This window comes from Dunckerocampus dactyliophorus, chromosome 9, assembly GCF_027744805.1.
Source record: "Dunckerocampus dactyliophorus isolate RoL2022-P2 chromosome 9, RoL_Ddac_1.1, whole genome shotgun sequence".
NCBI classification, from domain to species: Eukaryota; Metazoa; Chordata; class Actinopteri; order Syngnathiformes; family Syngnathidae; genus Dunckerocampus; species Dunckerocampus dactyliophorus.
This window is the reverse complement of record NC_072827.1, coordinates 5601469-5622777: the sequence shown is the minus strand read 5'-3', so window position 1 is coordinate 5622777 and position 21309 is coordinate 5601469. Positions and strand designations below refer to the sequence as shown.

At 41.8% G+C, this 21309-nt stretch overlaps 1 protein-coding gene across 4 annotated transcripts in view; it reads right to left on the bottom strand.

Moving 5' to 3' along the window:
* kalrna (kalirin RhoGEF kinase a) overlaps window positions 1-21309 on the bottom strand; it is a 196654-nt gene that overhangs the window by 74645 nt on the left and 100700 nt on the right. For 3 of the 4 annotated variants that reach the window (XM_054787409.1, XM_054787412.1, XM_054787413.1), the window contains exons 31-38: window positions 17468-17537; window positions 17228-17317; window positions 15369-15461; window positions 15191-15302; window positions 9910-10100; window positions 7764-7865; window positions 7554-7702; window positions 5853-5955 (exon numbers count right to left, since the gene is read on the bottom strand). In XM_054787409.1, coding sequence (XP_054643384.1) covers window positions 5853-5955; window positions 7554-7702; window positions 7764-7865; window positions 9910-10100; window positions 15191-15302; window positions 15369-15461; window positions 17228-17317; window positions 17468-17537 — 910 coding nt within the window. Of the gene's footprint in view, window positions 1-337; window positions 654-5852; window positions 5956-7553; window positions 7703-7763; window positions 7866-9909; window positions 10101-15190; window positions 15303-15368; window positions 15462-17227; window positions 17318-17467; window positions 17538-21309 lie in introns of those variants that run through there. The other variant, XM_054787410.1, reaches the window with a different exon arrangement.

Below are 21309 nucleotides of genomic sequence, written 5' to 3'. Positions count from 1 at the left end.
CAGTTTTACAACACGCTAAGTGAATGTCAACACGCTAGGCGACATAATCAATGATTAAACTTTATTTTTGACGTAGAAAAGCTGCGCAGAGACCATCTGCCAGCACTTTTCACACACGCCAAGGACAGCACATCTCAGCATTTTAGTGCATCTTTTGAAACGCGGCGGCCATGCAGAAGTGGAGAAACGCATTTAGCGTCTGCAGACTTGAAAGCACACAAGGTGGGACTGAGGGTTTAAATAAAATGTGTGATGGCTTGTCCATCGTGTTAAGACTTTTCTAAGAAATCCCATCAGTCGCCGACGACTTGGACGAGACTAAAAGTGCTCTACTCACTCGGCTGCTCTCCTTGAACAGTTTAAATCGCATCCACTTGGGCATGTCCGCCTCTCCTCGTCGTCTCTCGCTCTCTGACACTTAAGCCACCAGTTTTTTTGGACGCACGCAAACACACGCCCTCCTCACGCACGCGCACACACACAAGCTAGCTCGCCCGCCAGATGAACAAACAGCAAGAGTGTTTGACGGGAGCGGCACTGCTCTGTGTGTGTGTGTGTGCGCGCGCGCGCGTGTGTGTGTGTGAGAGACGAGTCATACGTCCAACAGATGGTTGCATCTGATTCACGAGAACACGTGCGGAGCGTTTCAAGGCATTTAAAAGCTCAAGAAAAACAAAGTTCACTCAACTCGAGCGTGACTTTCAAATGGACTTCCTGTCGCTCTGGATAACATTTGAAAACGGAGCCTTTTCTCTCCGTCAAAGCAGAAATGTGCAAATTGTCCATTAAAAAAAAACTCCAGTAATCATCCGCAAGTAAATGTTGCTGGTTGATAATTGTGCTACAAATGATCATATATAATTGACAACAACATTTTTTGAGACCATTTTACTCATTAATTATTGTCACGAGAGGTGTGATTCACATTTGAACCACTAGATGGTACTCAAGTATAGTGTACCTGTGTGAGCCACGTGAGCTTGACATGGAAGTTGCCTGTATGTATGTTTTTGCAATGTAGCGAGCGACACCATCTGTGAGCGCACACCACTTTGCACTGTTTTGTTAATATTTACTTTGCTGACCAAACTCCTCAGTAAGCGTCGTCTGTCGGGACGAAGGCGCCGCTGCCCGAGCACCTCCATCGGTGTTCATGCGCTCACCTTGTTCATTCTGTTTAAAACCCAAATATTCCCACACCGGGGCTGTCGGCTGTGGCGTTCGCCTCAGAAACCATCGCCTCTGTGCCTTATTTCGTGTTAGCGTATGCCACCTCACCAAGCTAACCGCTAACCCTCTGTATCTTCTCACTTGTAGCCCCGCCTCCACAAAAGAGGCTGAATGAGATGGGCTCACTCTCTCATTCCACTATAGAACCAATGCAGACAGACATGCCGAGTCAACCCTCTTGCCATCCAGCCTGTGTGGCACAGAGAGACCAGGAAGAAGAACACGTCAATTTATCCGGGCCGTCAAATTTTTGACTTTGCTGTTTTTATTGTTCGATGAATCGATTATCGTGACAGGTCTACCCGTGGCACATTCTACACACAGAATTTAACAAGAAAACTAAGAAATAACTACAGCAAAAATTGAGAGAAACAGCCGTAATTTAGCGAGAGTAAAGTCAAAATATACATGTAGCAAATACATCTAATGTCACAATATGATGAGAAAACAAGGTTTTAGTCGGCGGAGGTGAAAAAGTGCCAATATTGCGAGAAACAAGCAAAATAAACTTGTAATATTTGGAAAATGAGGTTGGGTAGAATATTCTGAAAATGAACATACGTAGAATGGCAATAAAGTCTTAACATTACAAGAAGAAAATCTACCATTAGAAAAGTTGAAAAAAAACCCAGCTAATTTTAAAAGAATTCAAAATATTGAGGGAAAAAAAGTTGAATAACCACAACAACAAAAAAAATTCACAATTAATCATATATACTGTGTGTATATATATATATATATATATATATATATATATATATATATATATATATATATATATATATATATATATAAGGTTGTAATATAACAAATAAATCAAAAAGTTTTACCTTTTGTAAAATTAGGTGAGAGAAAAAGTTTATTAAAAAGACTATTAATGCAATATTTTGGGACTTTTTTTTAAATTCTTTGTCATCTTTGTCTAAAACAGCGTATACTTGGAAGAAAAACAAAATCATTAAAATTTTGAAAAAAAACAATGTTTTATGCCGGTTAACCGTGATAAGTGAATTTCCTCCAAATAGACTTCCTTATTCACTAATGGATTATTTTGCTAGTTAGAAAACAGAAATCCTGTTTACCACCTTCTAAATACACTTTGTAACATGATTAGAGCCCTCTCGACATGAAAGAACATCCCTATAGTTACCTTGACACTCCCATTACCCAATATTGTAGACATAAGAGAAAATAAGACATAAATAAGAATACTACACATCATCACATCTTTGAATGCGTCTGCTGAATGCTTTGTTTTTGTATTTTACTTCACTTGAAAATGCATTTTTTTGACCAATAATAGACAATAGTCAACCACAAGACAGCAATGATATATTGATGAATACATTTTGGTAAAACCCTGATGGCGTGCCGCCGCAAAAGTGCAAAGTGGCGAGGGATTACTGCATGGGCATTGTTCAGCGTGTATCGCTGTATTTTCTGACTTCTTTTTTCTAGAAAATTTAAAATAAAATAACTTAAAACTTGTTGGGGGAAAAAAGAAAAACATTTAGGAAAAAGGAAACATTTTTTCTAAATAATATTAATAATAATAATAATAATAATTAATCAAAAATGACGATACGGTCATAGTTGGTTGTTCAGCATGTATTGCTGGATTTTCTGGCTTTTCTTTGAATTATTTTTCTCTTTCCTTGTCATGTTTACATCTAAAATTAAAAAAAAAAAAAAAAAAAAAAAAAAACAGAAGCTCATCCTTGTTGGGGGGGGGGGGAGAGACAAAAATGGCAAAGATTTTGAAAAAAAATACATGTTTTTCATAATGTTATTTTTGATTAAAAATTCAAAATCGGGAGAAAAAATGGAGGGGGGGGGGGATTATAGTGTAATCATATAAGTGTGTGTATATATACAGTCCTGGAAAAAATGGAGTGCCCTTGTTTCTTGAGTTGATTGATACTGCACATTTTGAGGGAACCAACAAAATTTGATACACAAGCTTTTGGTGAAATGTTTTCGACTTGATATTTCATAGCGTGGCTCCAAAGTGCGCATCAAAACGCGAAACCCATCATTCTCGACAACGCTGTACGGCCGCAGGTCCTCGCAAATATACACAGATATGCCGCGAGTGATGGACTTTGACCTGGGGGAGTTGAAAGGGAGTTTTGCTTGAAGGAGAGCCCCCACGGTGGTCTGGCCACGGCTTTTTGGCTTACTAGCTGCGGGTGATGGCGCTGCAAGTGGCTGCGCATGTTCGTTGTGTTTCCAGTATACGTAACTTTTGTCAAACAGTTCTTGCATGCAGAAAAGTCCTTCGCCAGCTTTGTTCCACCATCTGAGCTCTAAAACCCCAAATGCATCCACACTTGACTTGTAGGCTGCCGGTTCATCTTTCAACCGTTTTCCGCTCGTGTTCGCCATTTCTCTCTTGTTGTGTGTTTACTTCGCTTGCCGACTTCCGCCGACTTTTCCGCCGCTCCCGCGAGGCGGCCCCTTAGCGGACCGCCAAGGAATTGCGCAAAAGGAACTAATAATGAGCGAGGCAGTTTATAGCGAACGTATGTGAATCAAAATTATCGATACTCGGCGGGCGCATATTGATAATCGATCGGGAGATGAAATATCGCGATATATCGCCATATCGAGATATTGTCACACTCCTAATAGCTCTAGCATTGTACTGCCAAAAAATGGAACGCTTATGAGCTATTTTTGTCCAAACAAAGGTACCTTTGGTTGTACCAGGCATTCAAATGAACAAGAAGCTGAAGAAACAAGGGTGCTCTCATCATTTTTTCCATGAATCGTCAAAACAAGCCGAGTCTCGTCTTGTTTTGCAGAGTCGTGGTCCTGGAAAACCTTGTCATTTCAAGTCTCCGTTTTGTTGATTTTTCTTGTTTGATAAGCATCAAGCAGGCCGACAGCTTCACATTTTCCAAGATAGACTCGGTCATTGCCAGAAGGAAGGCAAACACGCTCAACGTTCTGCAAAACTGAGAAGGAAGTTTTGCATATGCATGCAAAACACAGCAAATACATACAGTGCTCCCTGAAAACAAAGTCTTCATGACCATTTGAGACAAGATGCATGTCACAAAACGTGTGTGTGTGTGTGTGTGTGTGTGTAACTGTGACATTTAAGGGTCGAGCAGTGAGTGGGCGTGAGGTTGCTCAGTGAAAAGGCCACACTGTGTAATACTACAGTAGGAGGCCATGGTTGACACCATTTTGTGTGTGTGTGTGTGTGTGAGAGAGTGTGTGTGTGTGTGTGTGTGTGTGTGTGTGTGTGTGTCTGTCTCACTGAGCCAGTCCTACCTCATGCTGCACAGACCCAATTCTGTGCATAAACGCTACAGGACTTAAAACGATGCAAAAGCAGTACAATCAAAGCTAATAAAACACCACCACACCAAACACCATTGAAAAAGTGTCCGTTTTAAGTTTTTGCTGCATGTTTGCCATTACATTGACCTACACAACAAGACTCCACGTGTTCAAATGAATCCCTGCAAGTTAATTTCTACTTCTGCATGCATCAAATAACCACATTTAACCTGTAGGTCCTTTACACGGACAAAATCGTATGCATGCGTACAAATGAAAAAGTCAGCTTTGGTAATGGTGATTCCTGATTGGATTTTGGATTTTAACTGTCAAATTTCAACACTTGTGCAACGCAAGAGAGTTCATTAATCATCAATGTATTGTTCTGCATAGTTCTAATTCAAGCAGAAGCAGTTGCAGTACATAAAAAGATGCTCAACAGTGCAATCAAAGCTAATAAAACACAGCCACACCAAACTCCATTGAAAAAGTGGACATTTTAAGACTTGGCTGCATGTTTGCAATTAAAGTTCACCTACACAACAAGAGTCCATATTTTCAAATGAATCCCTGTAAGTTACTCTGTACTTCTGCATGCAACTTTGGTAATGACGACGCTGGATTGGTTTCAGAATTTTAAATGTAAAATTTCCACACTTGTGCAACATAGGAGGGTTCGTTAATCACGACTGCACCGGTTTGCATAGTTCTAATCCAAAAGGAGAAGCAGCTACAGCACGTAAAAGATGCAAAAGCAATGCAATCCAAACTAAAAAAAAAAAAAAAAAAGTGCTGACACACCAAACTCCATTGAAAAAGTGTCCTTTTTTTAGGCTTTGCTGCATGTTTGCAATAACAGCTGACTTCCAGAAGAAATGCGTTCCCTGTTAAATGCATCACTGTGACTCACCTTCTTCTTCTGCATGCATCTAAGATCAATTTTCACCTCTTGTGACCCCCAAACACATTTGGAATGCTGAAAGAAGCTCTTACTTGGAGGTGAGAGGCTGCTTGACAGGCATTATCACGACACACGCTCGCACACAACCTCAACAGGTTTTTCATGGCCGACGGCGTCTTTGCATTCGGCGACATTGCTGTGCACTTTTCACGCGCGCGCGCACACACACAAACACACACACACACACACAGCCACTTATGCCCCTGCTGCTACTGTTTGTAGCTGCATGGGAGACCCTGTAGCGACCTGGCAGCTGCGCATCAGCAGCTCGTTACCGAGATACGCACGACCGTTTGGCCGCCTGGGATACGTTCCCAACTTCACGTTCAAACCAGTGAGAGCGTGACTGTCTCCACCCTTCAACGCCTCCTACCTTGTCGCTGTCCACCGTGTTCTGCGAGGTTCTGGACGCGATGGAGACGGTGTCCGGCTGGCTGGCGCCGTCTCCTTGGCTGTCTCCATCTTCACCTCCATCCCTGAACAAACAACAAGACACCATGAGTTCTTTTCCAACACACAGCAAGACGCCGGGCGCACGCTCGACACACGCAAACGACCACTGGGGTCTCCAATTAGCCCCGGGTTAAAAAGAACACTGGCATTAGCTGCTGTGGCTGTAGGCAACCTCCTGATGTGGTGCTTTGGGACCTCCACAAGAGGGATCCAGCAGGTCTGCATGTTGATGTGTTACACATATCCCAAAAATAGAATTCCAAAAGAAAACAAATGAAAAACAACAGCAACAATAGAAAAAACTGCAGTAATAAATGTAGACAGAACATGTGGTAGTTTTACAAGAATACCCTCATAATGATGAAATATAACACCATTAAAAAGAAAAACAACAAAAATGGAAAAAAAAACAGCTGTAATTTTACAAGAATAAAATCAAAATTAGCAGAGTAAAAAAACGAGAGAAAGAGTCGCATTTTTACAAAAATAAATTCATAATTTTACAAAAAAAAATAATGTTTTAGTAGCATGGAGCAGAAATATTAAAGAAAGAAATTGTTTTTTTTTGAGTCGTAATATTAGGACAAACAAAATAAAATAAAGTTATCATTTTTGGAAATTTGGTTGGGGGAAAAAGTTATAATATTATGGGAATAAAGTCATACTATTACAAGACGATGTACAAGAAGAAAGTGGAAATAAAAAAAATAACAGCAGTCGAAGCCAAAAACCAGCTGTAATCTCACAGTAATAAAGTAAAAAAATATACAGTATATTAAAGGAAATGTGCACTTGTTGGGGGGGAGGAATGCTAATATTAGCATAGTAGACAGTTATATAAACACTTAGCATTATCATGCTAGGTGTTAGCATGCTACCATTAGCATGTTAGCATTGCTAGCATGCTAATATTAGCATAGTAACAGTAGACAGTTATATGAACACTTAGCACGATCATGCTAGGTGTTAGCATGCTAACATTAGCATGTTAGTATTGCTAGCATGCTAATATTAGCATAGTAGCAGTAGACCGTTATATGAACACTTAGCACTATCATGCTAGGTGTTAGCATGCTAACATTAGCATGTTAGCATTGCTAGTATGTGAACATTAGCACAGTGGCATTTTAAGACATTTTCACAGGGTGACACTATTATACTAGGTGTCAACATGCTCACCTTAGAGCATGAGCGAACTAGCGTTTTTTTTGCAATTTTCATGAATATGAACTTAAGCAGACAGTCACCCCTCTCATACCAGGAGTTAGCATTCTAATGTTGACATATTAGCATGCTAACATAATTATACTGACATTTTTAGCATTTTCAGATTTAGGCACTGATACAAACACTTAGCGCAATTATGCTAAGTGTTAGCATGCGTTACCATGTTAGAATTGTTAACATTCGTTAAGTCATTCAAACCCTTCCTTGGTATGTTTTCATGGACAAGGGATCTAAATATGTAGATAAAATAAATGTAGAACTAATATTTATGGTGTAAATCACAACGTGGGGGGAACTATGGCGCTCGGCGGAGGTCTGCACTGTTTTTCTCCTTTATTTATGACACACACCAATAATAATACTGATCATTTATTTTGTGCTGTAAAAGCGTCACCTTTTGGCGTTATTCCTAGGCTTGGTGAGCGCTGGTGTTTTTGGCAGCTGAACAGGCTCCTTCAGCGCCCCCTTCAGGTGGGTCATCCTCTCCTGGATCACCTCCCTGATGTTCTTGATCCACTCCTGTTTGGCCTCCACACTGGACGCCTGCGTGAGAGTGTGTTGAACACACGTATTCTGCATCTTGCACAACCCATCAGCTACTTGCCTTCAGCACCGTTTTGTTGTCAGACGAGGGCGTCCTTCCAGCCCACAGAGCAAATTTGCACGGGTCGCCTTCTATGTGCTCCGTCACCCCCAACTCTGACGTCTGCAAACAAACATCACAACGTACGAAGACAAAAGCAATCCCAGTGTTAGACTGTGGCGCTAATCTCCAAATCACGGAAGCAAATGGGCACAAGTCAGTCTGCAAGCCAGAAAGTCATGTTAAAACTGTAAAAAGGGTGTATAGGACACATCCAAATAGAATGAAAATAAGTTAAAATAGGTTTTCTGTTGTCATGAACTCTGGATTTTGGCTTTAAAATGACTTCAATTTGAACTTGACAGGAAGTAGTTGCTTAATATTGACGGTATCATTCTGCACACCAGCAGACGTCGCTACAGTACATAAAAAAGATGCAATTAAAGCTAATAAACACCGCCACACAGAAGTCTATTGAAAAAGTGTCCGTTTTAAGGTTTTGCTGCATGTTTGCAATTAAAGTTGACCTACACAACAAGACTCGATATATTCACATCAATCCCTACAAGTTACTCTCTACTTCTGCTTGCATCAAATAACCACATTTAACCTGTTACTCCTTTACACGGACAAAAACGTATGCATGCATACAAAAGAAAAGCCAGCTTTGGTCATCGTGACACTTGACTGGATTTCAGATTTTAAATGTCAAATTCCAACATTTGTGCAACGTAAGAGAGTTCATTAATCATGAATGTATCATTCTGCACACATCTAATTCAAGCAGACGTCGCTAGCGTACATAAAAAGATGCAAAAGCAGTGTAAAGCAGTCAACACCGCCACACCAAACTCCATTGAAAAAGTGTCCGTTTTAAGGTTGAGCTGCATTTTTGCAATTAACGATGACCTACAGACTCCATGTGTTCAAATGAATCCCTGCAAGTTACCTTATACTTCTGCATGCATCAAATAACCATCAAACTCCAATACCACGTGTGACTGCTTTGGCCCGGTCGGAGTTGCTTGCTAGAGGTTGTTTATATGCTGAAGTTCTGGGTGTTTGCACTAAGCTGCTTTTCTTTCTTGTAGATGTAACATTCACTGCCGGATGATGCCGCTTTAAGTGCGCCAACATGTTAGCCGTGTTTCCTGCAGCATACCCGATATCTGTGGAACAATGGCGACAAATAACTTTGGATTGATCCACTTGCCTTTGTCCATCCCTAATTTTAACAGGGGCATTTGCCATGATGCCATTTGTCACGCCTGCGGGGTAGCATATGTAGCACTTAGATCACTCTAGTAATACATTTAATGAGAAAAGTAGCAGAAAATATAACCCAAACGGTACGCAAGTGGATCGAACCGAACATGCAGAACCGAAACGGTTCAATACATCCATGTGAACCCTTACACCCTTAATTTCAAATGAGAAATTTCACCACGTGTGCAACATAAGAGAGTTCATTAATTCTGACTGTAACATGAGACAGTTGGTTAATCGTGACAGTGAAGAGGCTACAGTCTGTCAGAAGATGCAAACATGGCTGAATCAGAGCTAACGTCCACCAAACTCCATTGAAAAACGGGCCATTTTAAGGTTTTTGACTACTGTACATTTATTCATTTTAGTCAAAATTCCCACGTTTCTCTTGTTATTGCTTTCACATTTCTCAACCCATTTAAATCATTCCAAAGTCAAAATGAACACCCCGAGCAGCACATTTAGCGTTCCTGGTACATTGTGCTATTATGCTACGTGTTAGCATGATAGCAGTTAGCAATGTTAGCATGGTAATTAACAAAGCAAAGTGGCACTTTTTTGTGTGTGCTACCATGCTAGGTGTTGCATACTAACGTTACCATGTAACTACGCCTAGATTAAAATAGTAGCCTTCTTCACCGTTTTTATATGCACAAACTTAAAGAAACACTTAGTGCTATCATGTGTTAGTATGCTAACGTCAGCATGCTAGCTATCATTCTCAAGGCAGGTTGTGTTTTTATACATCACATACTTTGTATGGCAAACGCCGAACCCTGTTTTGTGCGTACGCAAGCTTAGAAACGGTGTGCGGAAAAATCTCCAGCTTGTTTGCGTGGACTATCCACTACTGCCCCCTGCTGGTCCGTGTTTTCTCTCACACAACAGCAATTACACTCACCAGTAGTCTCTGCTTGTACTGGTACTTGGTTCTGCCCGACGAGTCCTTGAACTCCTTGCTGAAGACCAGCGAGAGCTCAAACAGGAAGAGGTGTCGGTCCCGCCCCTTTCGGATGAGGGCGCGCGGGTCCCAGACCTGGAAACTGTCCTGCAGGATGAGCTCTCCCTGAACCTCCAAGTTGTCTTCGAAACCTGGAAGGGAACGTCACGTGCGGTAATTGACGGCCTCTCAATCGCAGAGAGTATCAGGCACTTATTGGAGGTAAGCTGTTCATTAAAGAGGAGGCAGCTATTTGTGGAAATGCATTTTTTCAGAACAATAATATAAATAAATATTATAGTATACATGTAAAGTACATGTACTGTATATTGTGCTGCGATGTAATGGAATAGCTTTTATTACTATTTGTTTATATTGGTGTCATCCATGTCAAAGTTATTCCAAAGTGAAAAAAAGTATTTATTACGTCCATAAAGAACATTCACTAATTTCATTACATTTTCCTAGAAAAACAAAACCACGCTTGTGATAAAATGCAATATTTTGGACCATTTCAAGTTTAGCTATCCATGGAATGACAAATTGGAACTTTTTATCAAAATGCAAAAATCAGAAAGAAAAGCTGCAGTAAAAAAAAAAAAGAAAATACATTTTTGAATACATACACTCCTCCCTGAGCTACCACCTTATCGTGGCGGAGGAGTTTGCGTGTCCCGATGATCCAAGAAGCTAAGTTGTCGGGGGGTTTTATGCCCCTGGTAGGGTCACCCATGACAAACAGGTCTTAGGTGAGGGGTCAGACAAAGAGTGGCTCAATAGACCTCTATGATTATAAAAAAACATTGGACCATGTTTTCCCTTGTCCGGACGTGGGTCACCGGGGCCCCCCTCTGGAGCCAGGCCTGGAGGAGGGGCACGATGGCGAGCTTCTGGTGGCCGGGCCTACGCCCATGGGGCTAGGCCGGGCACAGCCCGAAGAGACAACATGGGTCCCCCTCCAATGAGCTCACTCATGGGAGGGGCCAAAGAGGTCGGGTGCAGAGTGAGCTGGGTGGCAGCTCTTGGCACATGGAATGTCACCTCTCTGGTCGGGAAAGAGCCTGAGCTGGTGCACGAGGTTGAGAAGTTCCAGCTAGATATAGTCTGACTCACCTCAACGCACAGCAAGTGCTCTGGAACCAGTCCTCTTGAGAGGGGATGGACTTTGTTCCACTCTAGCGTTGCCAGCAGTGAGAGGCAACGGGCAGGGGTGGCAATTCTTGTTGCGCCCCGGCTTGTGGCCTGTATGTTGGAGTTTAACCCGGTGAACGAGAGGGTAGTTTCCCTCTGCCTTCGAGTGGGGGGACGGGTCCTGACTGTTGTTTGTGCTTATGCGCCATACAGCAGTTCAGAATACCCACCCTTTTTGGAGTCTCTTGAGGAAGTACTGGAGAGTGCTCCCTCTGGGGATTCCCTTGTTCTGCTGGGGGACTTCAACGCTCACGTTGGCAGCAACAGTGAGACCTGGAGAGGTGTGATTGGGAGGAAAGGCCCCCCTGATCTGAACCCGAGCGGTGCTTTGTTATTGGACTTCTGTGCTCGTCACAGATTGTTGATAACAAACACCATGTTCAAGTATAAGGGTGTCCACATGTGCACTTGGCACCAGGACACCCTAGGCCACACTTCCATGATTGACTTTGTGGTCGTATCATAGGACTTGCGGCCATATGTTTTGGACACTCGGATGAGGAAAGGAGAGGAGCTGTCAAGTGATCACCACCTGGTGGTAAGTTGGCTGCGATGGTGGGGGAGGATGCCGGTCAGACCTGGCAGTCCCAAACGCATTGTGAGGGTCTGCTGGGAAAGACTAGCAGAGTCCCCTGTCAGAAGGAGTTTCAACTCCAACCTCTGGGAGAGCTTCGACCATGTTCCGAGGGAGGTGGCGGACATTGAGTCTGAACGGGCCATGTTCCGTGCCTCCATTGTCGAGGCAGCTGATTGGAGCTGTGGCCGTAAGGTGGTTGGTGCCTGTCGTGGCGGTAATCCCAGAACCTGTTGGTGGACACCAGTGGTGATGGATGCCGTCAAGATGAAGGAGTCCTATCGGCCCTTTTTGGCTCACGGGACTTCGGAAGCAGCTGACAGGTCTCGGCAGGCCAAGCGGCTGTGGCTCTGGCATTTGCTGAGGCAAAAACTCGACTCGACGACTTCCGGACGGCTTCAAAGAGATTCTGGACCACCATTCAGCGTCTCAGAGGGGGAAGCAGTGCAGTCAACACCGTGTATGGTGGGGATGGTGTGCTGCTGACCTCGACTTGTGGATCGGTGGAAAGAATACTTCGAACACCTCCTCAATCCCACCGACACGTCTTCCTATGAGGAAGCAGAGCCTGGGGACGCCACGGTGGGCTCTCCTATCTCTGGGGCTGAGGTTGCTGAGGTTGTCAAAAAGCTCCTCGGTGGCAGGGCCTTAAGGCCATGGATGCTGTAGGCGTGTTTTGGTTGACACGACTCTGCAGCATCGCGTGGACATCGGGGGCAGTACCTCTGGATTGGCAGACCGGGGGGGTGGTCCCCCTTTTTAAGAAGGGGGGCCGGAGGGTGTGTTCCAACTATCGTGGAATCAGACTCCTCAGCCTCTCTGGTAAGGTCTATTCAGGGGTTCTACAGAGGAGGATCCGCCGGATAACTGAATCTCGGATTCAGGAGGAGCAGTGTGGTTTTCATCCTGGTCGTGGAACTGTGGACCAGCTCTACACTCTCAGTGGGATCCTTGAGGGTGCATGGGAGGTTTCCCAACCAGTCTACATGTGTTGCTATGTGGGGGAGGATGCCGGTATGTGGTATTGGACCAGCTAATTCAGGCTGTTTGTTCCTTGTATGACCGGTGTCAGAGTTTGGTTCGCATTGCCGGCAATAAGTCGGACCCGTTTCCAGTGAGGGTTGGACTCCGCCAGGGCTGCCCTTTGTCACCAACTCTGTTCATTGTTTTTATGGACAGAATTTCTAGGCGCAGCCAGGGCGTTGAGGGGTTCCGGTTTGGTGGCTGCAGGATTGAGTCTCTGCTTTTTGCAGATGATGTGGTCCTGCTGGCTTCATCGAGCCGTGAACTTCAACTTTCACTGGATCGGTTCGCAGCCGAGTGTGAAACGGCCGGGATGAGAATCAGCACCTCCAAGTCTGAGCCCATGGTTCTCGCCCGGAAAAGGGTGGAGTGCCATCTCTGGGTCGGGGATGAGATCCTGCCCCAAGTGGAGGAGTTTAGGCACCTCGGGTTCTTGTTCACGAGTGAGGGAAGGATGGAACGTGAGATCGACAAGCAAATTGATGCGGTGTCTGCAGTGATGCGGACTCTCCATCGGTCGTTGTGGTTAAGAGAGAGCTAAGCCGAAAGGCAAAGCTCTCAATTTACCGGCCGATCTACGTTCCTACCCTCAAATATGGTCATGAGCTTTGGGTAGTGACCGAAAGGACAAGATGGCGGGTACAAGTGGCTGAAATGTGTTTTCTCCGTAGGGTGGCTGGGCTCTCCCTTAGAGATAGGGTGAGAAGCACTGTCATCCGGGAGAGACTCGGAGTAGAACCGCTACTCCTCCGCATTGAGAGGAGCCAGATGAGGTGGCTTGGGCATCTGGTCAGGATGCCTCCCGGACGCCTCCCTGGGGAGGTGTTCAGGGCAAGTCCGACCGGTAAAAGGCCTCGGGGAAGGCCCAGGACACGTTGGAGAGACTATGTCTCCCAACTGGCCTGGGAACGCCTCGGGATCCGCCTGGAGGAGCTGGACGAAGTGGCCAGGAGTGGAAAGTTTGGGCCTCCCTGCTTAGCCTGCTGCCCCCGTGACCCAATCTCGGATAAGCAGTAGAAGATGGATGGATGGATGGATGAATACATAGACAAAAAATTTAGCCAACTAAATACTACAACGGAATCGTAAATTTCCAAGAAAAAAAAGTCGTAATATCATGAGAAAAAAAGTTGTTAATTTACAAGAATAAAGTTGTACATTTGCGAGAATAATGTTGTAAATTTATGGGAAAGAAGTCGTAAGTTTACAAAAAACGGCGTACATTTAGAGAAAAAAAGGTTGTAATATTACAAGAATACAGTCGTAAATTGATAAGAAAAAGTTGTAAACTTACAAGAAAAAGTCATAAATTGACAAGCAAAAATTTGTAATTTTACGAGACAAAAAATCATGAATTTAAATTCATATTACGAGAATAAAGTTGTAAATTTCACGAGAAAGAAGTCGTAAACGTATATGAATAAAGCGGTAAATGTATAACACCAGTACATTTACAAGTATACAGTCGTAAATTAACGAGAAAAAAGTTGTAAAGTTCCGAGAATATAGTAAATTTACGAGAAAAAAGTCGTAAATTTATTTAAAAGATGTCGCAATACTACGAGAAATTAGTCGTAAAGTTACAAAAATGAAGCTGTAAGTTGTAAGAAAAAAGTCGTACATTTACGAGAATAAAGTGGAAAATTTATGAAGAATTTATGAAGAATATAAAGTCGTAAATTAAAAAGAAAAAGTTGTAAACTTACGAGAAAAAGTCATAACTTTACAAGCAAAAAGTTGTAATATTACGAGAGAAAAAAATCATGAATTTAAATTAAAAAATAGCATAAAGTTGTACATTTATGAGAAAAATAGTCATAATATTACATAAATAGTCGTAAATTAACAGGAAAAAGATGTGAATTCATGAGAATAAAGTCATAAATTTATGAGAAAAAAAATCCATAATATTACGAGAACAAATGTAATCATTTTGCAATCATAATAATTGAAGCTCTTCAGGAAGGAAGGAAATTTTGCTTCCTTCCTTCCTTGCTTCTTGCTATGCTCTAGTTTCGCTAGTTCAAGTAACATCACCGCTGTATTCTCCTCATATTACGACTTTTCCGCCGTAAATTTACGACTTTATCCTCGTAGTATTAGGACACTTTTTTTCTCGCAAACTTACGACTTCATGCTTGAAAATTTGTGACTTTTTTTTTTGTTACTTTACAACTTTTTTTCTTGTAAATTGACTCTATTCTCAAAATCTCTGTTTTTTTTCCAATGTGTCCCTAAACCTCTGTCGTAAAATAGTGATACTTCAGTAAAGTAAAGACAATAATAGATATTATACACAATACAAATGCATTTGTTTTGATGATATGATTATTCTAATTATTATTATAGTGGTGGTGTATTGTGATGATGTATCCTGGAATATTTTTAATATTATTAGCATGCTTTATTTATTATTTTGTACAATGCAGTACAAAATAAGTACTTAGTCGATACCTTCCAACATGGCAAGGTGCATGGCGTCGTTGGCTCGCTTCGGGACGCTAAGCATGACCTCCAGACCGTCTTTGATCTCCCCTTTGCCCTCCTCGCAGCACGACAGCAACTCCTGCACGCCGGGAGGACAACAATTCAGGAACGCTCGTCATCGTCGTCACAACATCTCGCGTGGTACCTTCAGCAGTAGCTGGTACTTTGTGATCCTCTGCACCGGCTTGATGAGGTAAGATGAGATGGAGTTAGCTAGTCCTCGGCGCTGCTGGATGTCCTGAACACACACACACACACACACACACACACACACACGCATTAGGTGCAGCTACATCAAAATAATGCTAGAGGGATTCGTCGAAGGTGATGTTTATTATCATACTGACAGCGGTTCATCACAGTGTGTCTTCTCACGTAGCTTAATAAGGTACCCGGAATTTTAGAAACACCTTCTAAACGCTGCAAAAAAATAAGCAAACTGAAAAACACCTTTTGGGGGAAAAATAAATCAAGAAATAATCTGGATCCACACCTTTATCCACATTTTCCATCATTTATAGGAAAAAGGGAGCGTTAGTAATTATTATATTTGCTGGGTCACATTAGATGTGTGCAGGTGTACCTAATGAAGTGGCCACATGAGGTTAGCAATATTTGACAGTACTGTACTATTCTTCCACCATATCATCCTACAGTTATTCTTTTTTTTTATTAGAAATACATTTAAAATGCAAGAGTAGATAAATAAATTCATATATATACTGTATATACACTACACTATATCGGTGGTCCACAACCTTTTTGGACCTACGGCCCGGCTCGTGTTGCCACAAATCTCCGCGGACTGGGGTGGTGGGGTAAAGCGATGTAATTGATCTCGTTTAGTATGTATTGTGTAAAACTAAGACAGGGACAACATGCTGCTTGATGTGTGTGGTAACAGGCAGTGTGCTAGCATGAATTAACTTGAAGCTGTGCACACAACAAATATACACATTAGCACTCGATAACGTCATCAAACTTTACCTTTATGCATTCCCACAGAGTATCAGCATTTGGGAGCAAATATGAAGTGAAAAAAACCCGATGAACATACAGTATAGTTGACATTCTGTGCAGAGTGGGAGAAGGCTAGCGCACGTACAGTACAATGGTGCGTTCAAGGCCCGTCAAACAAAGTGAGACACTCGCAATAAAAATAAACATGCAAAAATAAAAAAGTAAAATAATGGCCCATATTTCCAAAATTGATATGCATTTACTTAAAATTGTATTTATTTATTTACAAAAGTTGTTTTTTGTGTGTGTGTATTTTTTTATCATTGCGCCTGAAATGTTTCCCTGGCCCAGTTCGGCCCCACCCACGGACCGGTACTGGGCCCCGAACCGGTGGTTGGGGACCCCTGCACTATATTACAATATATATACAGTATGTATACACAAAATAAATTTAAAAATGCTCCATAGATAAATGAATGAAAATACTATCATATTTTATTTAATCGAATCTAATCGAACAAAAAGATCAGAAAGGTCCATAAAAACTAAAAGAATTAATCATAATAATCTATAATAGATTTTTTTATGCCTGTCTAAATGGCTTGTTACAAATATTGTTTTATTTTTAAAATAAATTTAAAAATAAATAAATACCAATAAAGGACTATGATCACAAATCGTTACAAAAAATATTCTAATATTGGGGAATCTAATCTAGCTAAAAGACTACAAACATCCATAAAATGATAATCATTAATAATAATAAATATGTTTTTCTGTTCATGCATTTGTGCAATGTACAACATGTGTTATTATTACTATTACACCAATGTTATAATATTGCATTTTAAGCACATTTCTGTATAAATAAGCATCACATATCAAAATGCAACGTCCATCGCTACAAAGTTACACAATCAATTAGCACCCTCTGCTGGCCAAATTGGCAAATACAACTTTTTGTTGTCTTTTTGTGAACGACGTTATACTGTAGTACTGTATGAGCATGTAAAGTAAAAAGTGTGTAGTCTGTCAAGTCCTCACGTCAAAGAAGGTTCCGGCGTGTTCCAGGATGAGCTGACTGGAGTCTGGTTTGTTCTTGCAGTAATCCACGTAGATGTGGAACTTGTCCGCCTGCAGGAGGAACGCGCTCACTGACTCCTTGTTTAGCATTCATCTCATGAATAAAAAAAACTAAAAATAAAATCAAATAAAAATGAAATAAATATTTAAAAAAATAAAAATGTGAAAAAAAATAAAATAAAATAAAGAAATGAAAATTACCCAGGTGACAAAGCAGTGTCCAACGTCCTCTGGCAGCTGCTCGTAGTTGACCAGCTCCTTCAGGAAAATGCTGCAAAAACACAACCACAGCCAGCAGTCATATGAAAATACTGACATAGTTTTTGGAGACTTAAAAAAAACTTTTTACAAACTTGTCCTGCAATTTTTCCTCCAAGCAAAACAAACACTGATGTCCTTACAAATCCCCCTCCAAATAGGAAATATCTTTGAGGAAATACAGGATTGAACTGGTGAAGTCTGCCAGTAGACATCGCAAGAATTTGCTTATCTTGTCAACTCACGTCAGCTTTTAAGTCCTATTCAACTTTGGAGAAATACAGGTCGACATAGAAAACCTTTTCACTGCCTTCTAAATACACTTTGTAACATTATTAGAGCCCTCTAGAAAATGAAATAACACATGTATAGTTACCTTTACACTCCAATTACACAATATAGCAAACATAATAAAAGAAAATAAGAAATAGAAAACCTTTTCACTACCTTCTAAATACACTTTTTAACATTACTAGAGCCCTCTGGACATGAAGTAACACCCCTGCAGTTACCTTTACACTCCTTTTACACAATATAGTAGACATAAAAAGAGAAAATAAGACACATAAGAAATAGAAAGTCTGTTCACCACCTTCTAAATACACTTTTTAACATTATTAGAGCCCTCTAGACATGATATAACACCCCTACAGTTACCTTTACACTCGTATTACTCAATATAGTTGACATAATAAGAGAAAATAAGACATATAAGACATACTGTAAATAGGACATGATATAGACTCGTCATGTTTCGGTTAATGTCAAAAACTTCCACCCAAATTTTGCCTCGGTTAGCTTATGTTTCCCACTTAGCGTATGATATGGCGCATGTTTTGTTATGTTATTAATACACCGCCTGGGTCCAGCTGTGTTTCTGACATATTTTTATCATAAAGCAGCAAGTCAGCATGGAAACCGGAACAGGAAGTCATTGTCACCCAGCATTGTCTGTGATGTCATCAGTGGTCGACTCCATAATCTTTTGCTAGATAACACATTTACACCACAAGTCCAAGCTTTTGTTATTGATCCCGGCTGCAAAATAAGCCACACTGGAGTCAAAGAAAGCTGCATCTCAATAAAGGAGATGAGAAACACTAATGATTTCAACAATGGACTCATAGCAAAACACCAAGGCGTTGATCTCGCTGCCATGTGGTGTCTTTGCCAACCATCACATCTTCACTGAAGGTCAAAGTAAGCTTCAATGTTAATTTAATTCGTCATTCATCATAAAAACGTTTTGTGTTAACAGTTTTGAGGCTTGAGGCGAAACTGTGTCAGTTATCAAACCACCACTGATGACATCATAGACTGGGGCTGATAGCTGTTTTTGTTCACCCTCATTTCAAGAAATGGCATCATGGCAGTACTATCACTCAGGTAAGCAAACATAACGGCATACGAGACAGAGGATGTTTACGGTGATTACAGCCAATATTTGAGCCACATGTCAATAGTTTTGGAGGAGGAAGAAACATTTGGAAATAGAGAACTTTTAGAACATGGACTTCAGCCTTCAGACATGGAGATGACGATTGGTTGCCTTCAAAACACAGAATGGTAAGTGTAAACTACTCTGCAGTTGCTTATCCTTCAATTATTGTTTTAAAGGAGTCTTTATAGCCTGATTTATGTGATACTGAGTTTTTGTACACTCCAGTTTTCAAATTAGTTGCTTTTGGTCGATATTTTTACTCATTTTGCCTGTGTTTCTTGTACACCACATTTTTTGTATGATTTGGTTCATGCTGAAAATTTTTGCAGACATTTTGCCTCGGTTTTGCTGAAATTTTCCTTGCTTTTCAGACCCTAAAGTTTGTGTATGATTTGATTTTTGTAGAAAATGTTCACTGGTTCAATGGTTCTCAGCCGGAAAAAGGTGGATTGCTCCCTCCGGATTGGGAATGAGGTCCTGTCCCAGGTGGAGGAGTTCAAGTATCTCTGGGTTTTGTTCACGAGTGAAGGAAGGTTGGAGCGTGAGGTCGATAGGTGGATCGCCGCAGCGTCTGCAGTAATGCGGTCGCTGTACCGGACCGTCGTGGTGAAGAGAGAGCTGAGCTAGAAGGCAAAGCTCTCAATTTACCGTTCGATCTATGTTCCCACCCTCACCTATGGTCATGAGCTTTGGGTCATGACCGAAAAAACGAGATCGCGGATACAAGCGGCTGAAACGAGTTTTCTTCGTAGGGTGGCGGGACACACCCTAAGAGATAGGGTGAGGAGCTCGGTCATCCGGGAGGAGCTCAGAGTAGAGCCACTGCTCCTTCACATGGAGAGGAGCCAACTGAGGTGGCTCAGGCATCTAGTCCGGATGCTTCCCGGACAACTCCCTGGAGAGGTGTTTCGGGCATGCCCAGCCGGGAGAAGGCCCAGGGAAGACCTAGGACACGCTGGAGGGATTATGTCTCACAGCTGGCCTGGGAACGCCTTGGTGTCCTCCCGGTGGAGCTGGAGGAGGTGGTCGGGGACCGGGAAGTCTGGGCTTCCCTACTGAGACTGCGGCCCCCGTGACCCGGACCCGGATAAGCGGAGGAAAATGGAATGCAATGGAATGTTCACAAAAATTTTGCCTCAGATTTCGGACACCCCAGTTTTCCCTATGGAGTGTGTTTTTTGTCAAAAATGTTCACTAAAACGTAGCCTTGTTTTTTGGGCTTTAGTTTTTGGCAAACTTTTGCTGAAATTTCCCTTGGTTTTCATACAGCCCAGTTTCGTATGACTTGTTTTTTGTAGAAAATGTTCACAAAAGTTTTGCCTGGGGTTTTTGTACACGTCGGTTTTAACATTAGTTGTTTTTTGTTGAACTTTTGCAGCCGTCCCTCACAGTAAACATATGCCTGTGAAAAGATGTTTATATATACAGTATGTGCCCTGCGATTGGCTGGCGACCAGTCCAGGGTGTATATATATAGATATAACATATAGACAAACAACCATTCACACTCACATTCATACCTATCGACAATTTAGAGCAGGGGTCTCAAACTCAATTTCACTGGGGGCCGCTGGAGATAGGGTCTGGTTGTGGCTGGGCCGTATGAAGTACAGTAGACGCCCCTACAACATAAATAATCTGTTCCGAGAACCTTTATGTTATAGGGTTTTTATGTTATACGAAGCGTAAAATACATGTAAATAGCCTAATCCGTTCCAAGATCTTCCCAAACTCACCCCTTTGGCACTTCAAAATATTAAAAGTCCACCAAATATGGTGGGAAAATATAAGAAAATATTAGCATAAACATAGTAGAGTAACATTCTAATATAAAATAAGGTAATAAATAAGATTACTGTAAATGAATAAAACTGAAAAACAAAAACAATCCTACCATTCACGAGATGTCTTGATCAGGAGCGCAAGTGGAGGCAGGAAGGAGGAGAAGGACTAGCCTGAGTCGAAACGGGACTCAAAGAGTCTAAGAGTCAGCTGGTCTCACAGACAAACGCACACGCACTACACGATAATTAATGCTGTGTGCAAAATTTTAATTTGTAACTTCACTTAATTGTTTAAGTTAGTTTCAGGGGGACTACGAAGAGGAAGGAGTTTGAAGGGACAAGCCTGTCTCTCACACAAACTCACGTACGTGCTGTATAACTCAGCCAATGAGATGAGAGCGGAGGCGGTGCCCCGAAAATCAGCCAATGAGAGCGTGATGCGTCAGAAGGCGTCACCAAGTGTTAGTCTGAACTTGCACCGACTTGAGGCATGAATAAAGTTGATTGAAAAAAAAAAAGACTTGCACTGACTTGACGCTTTATGTTATATGGAATTTCTT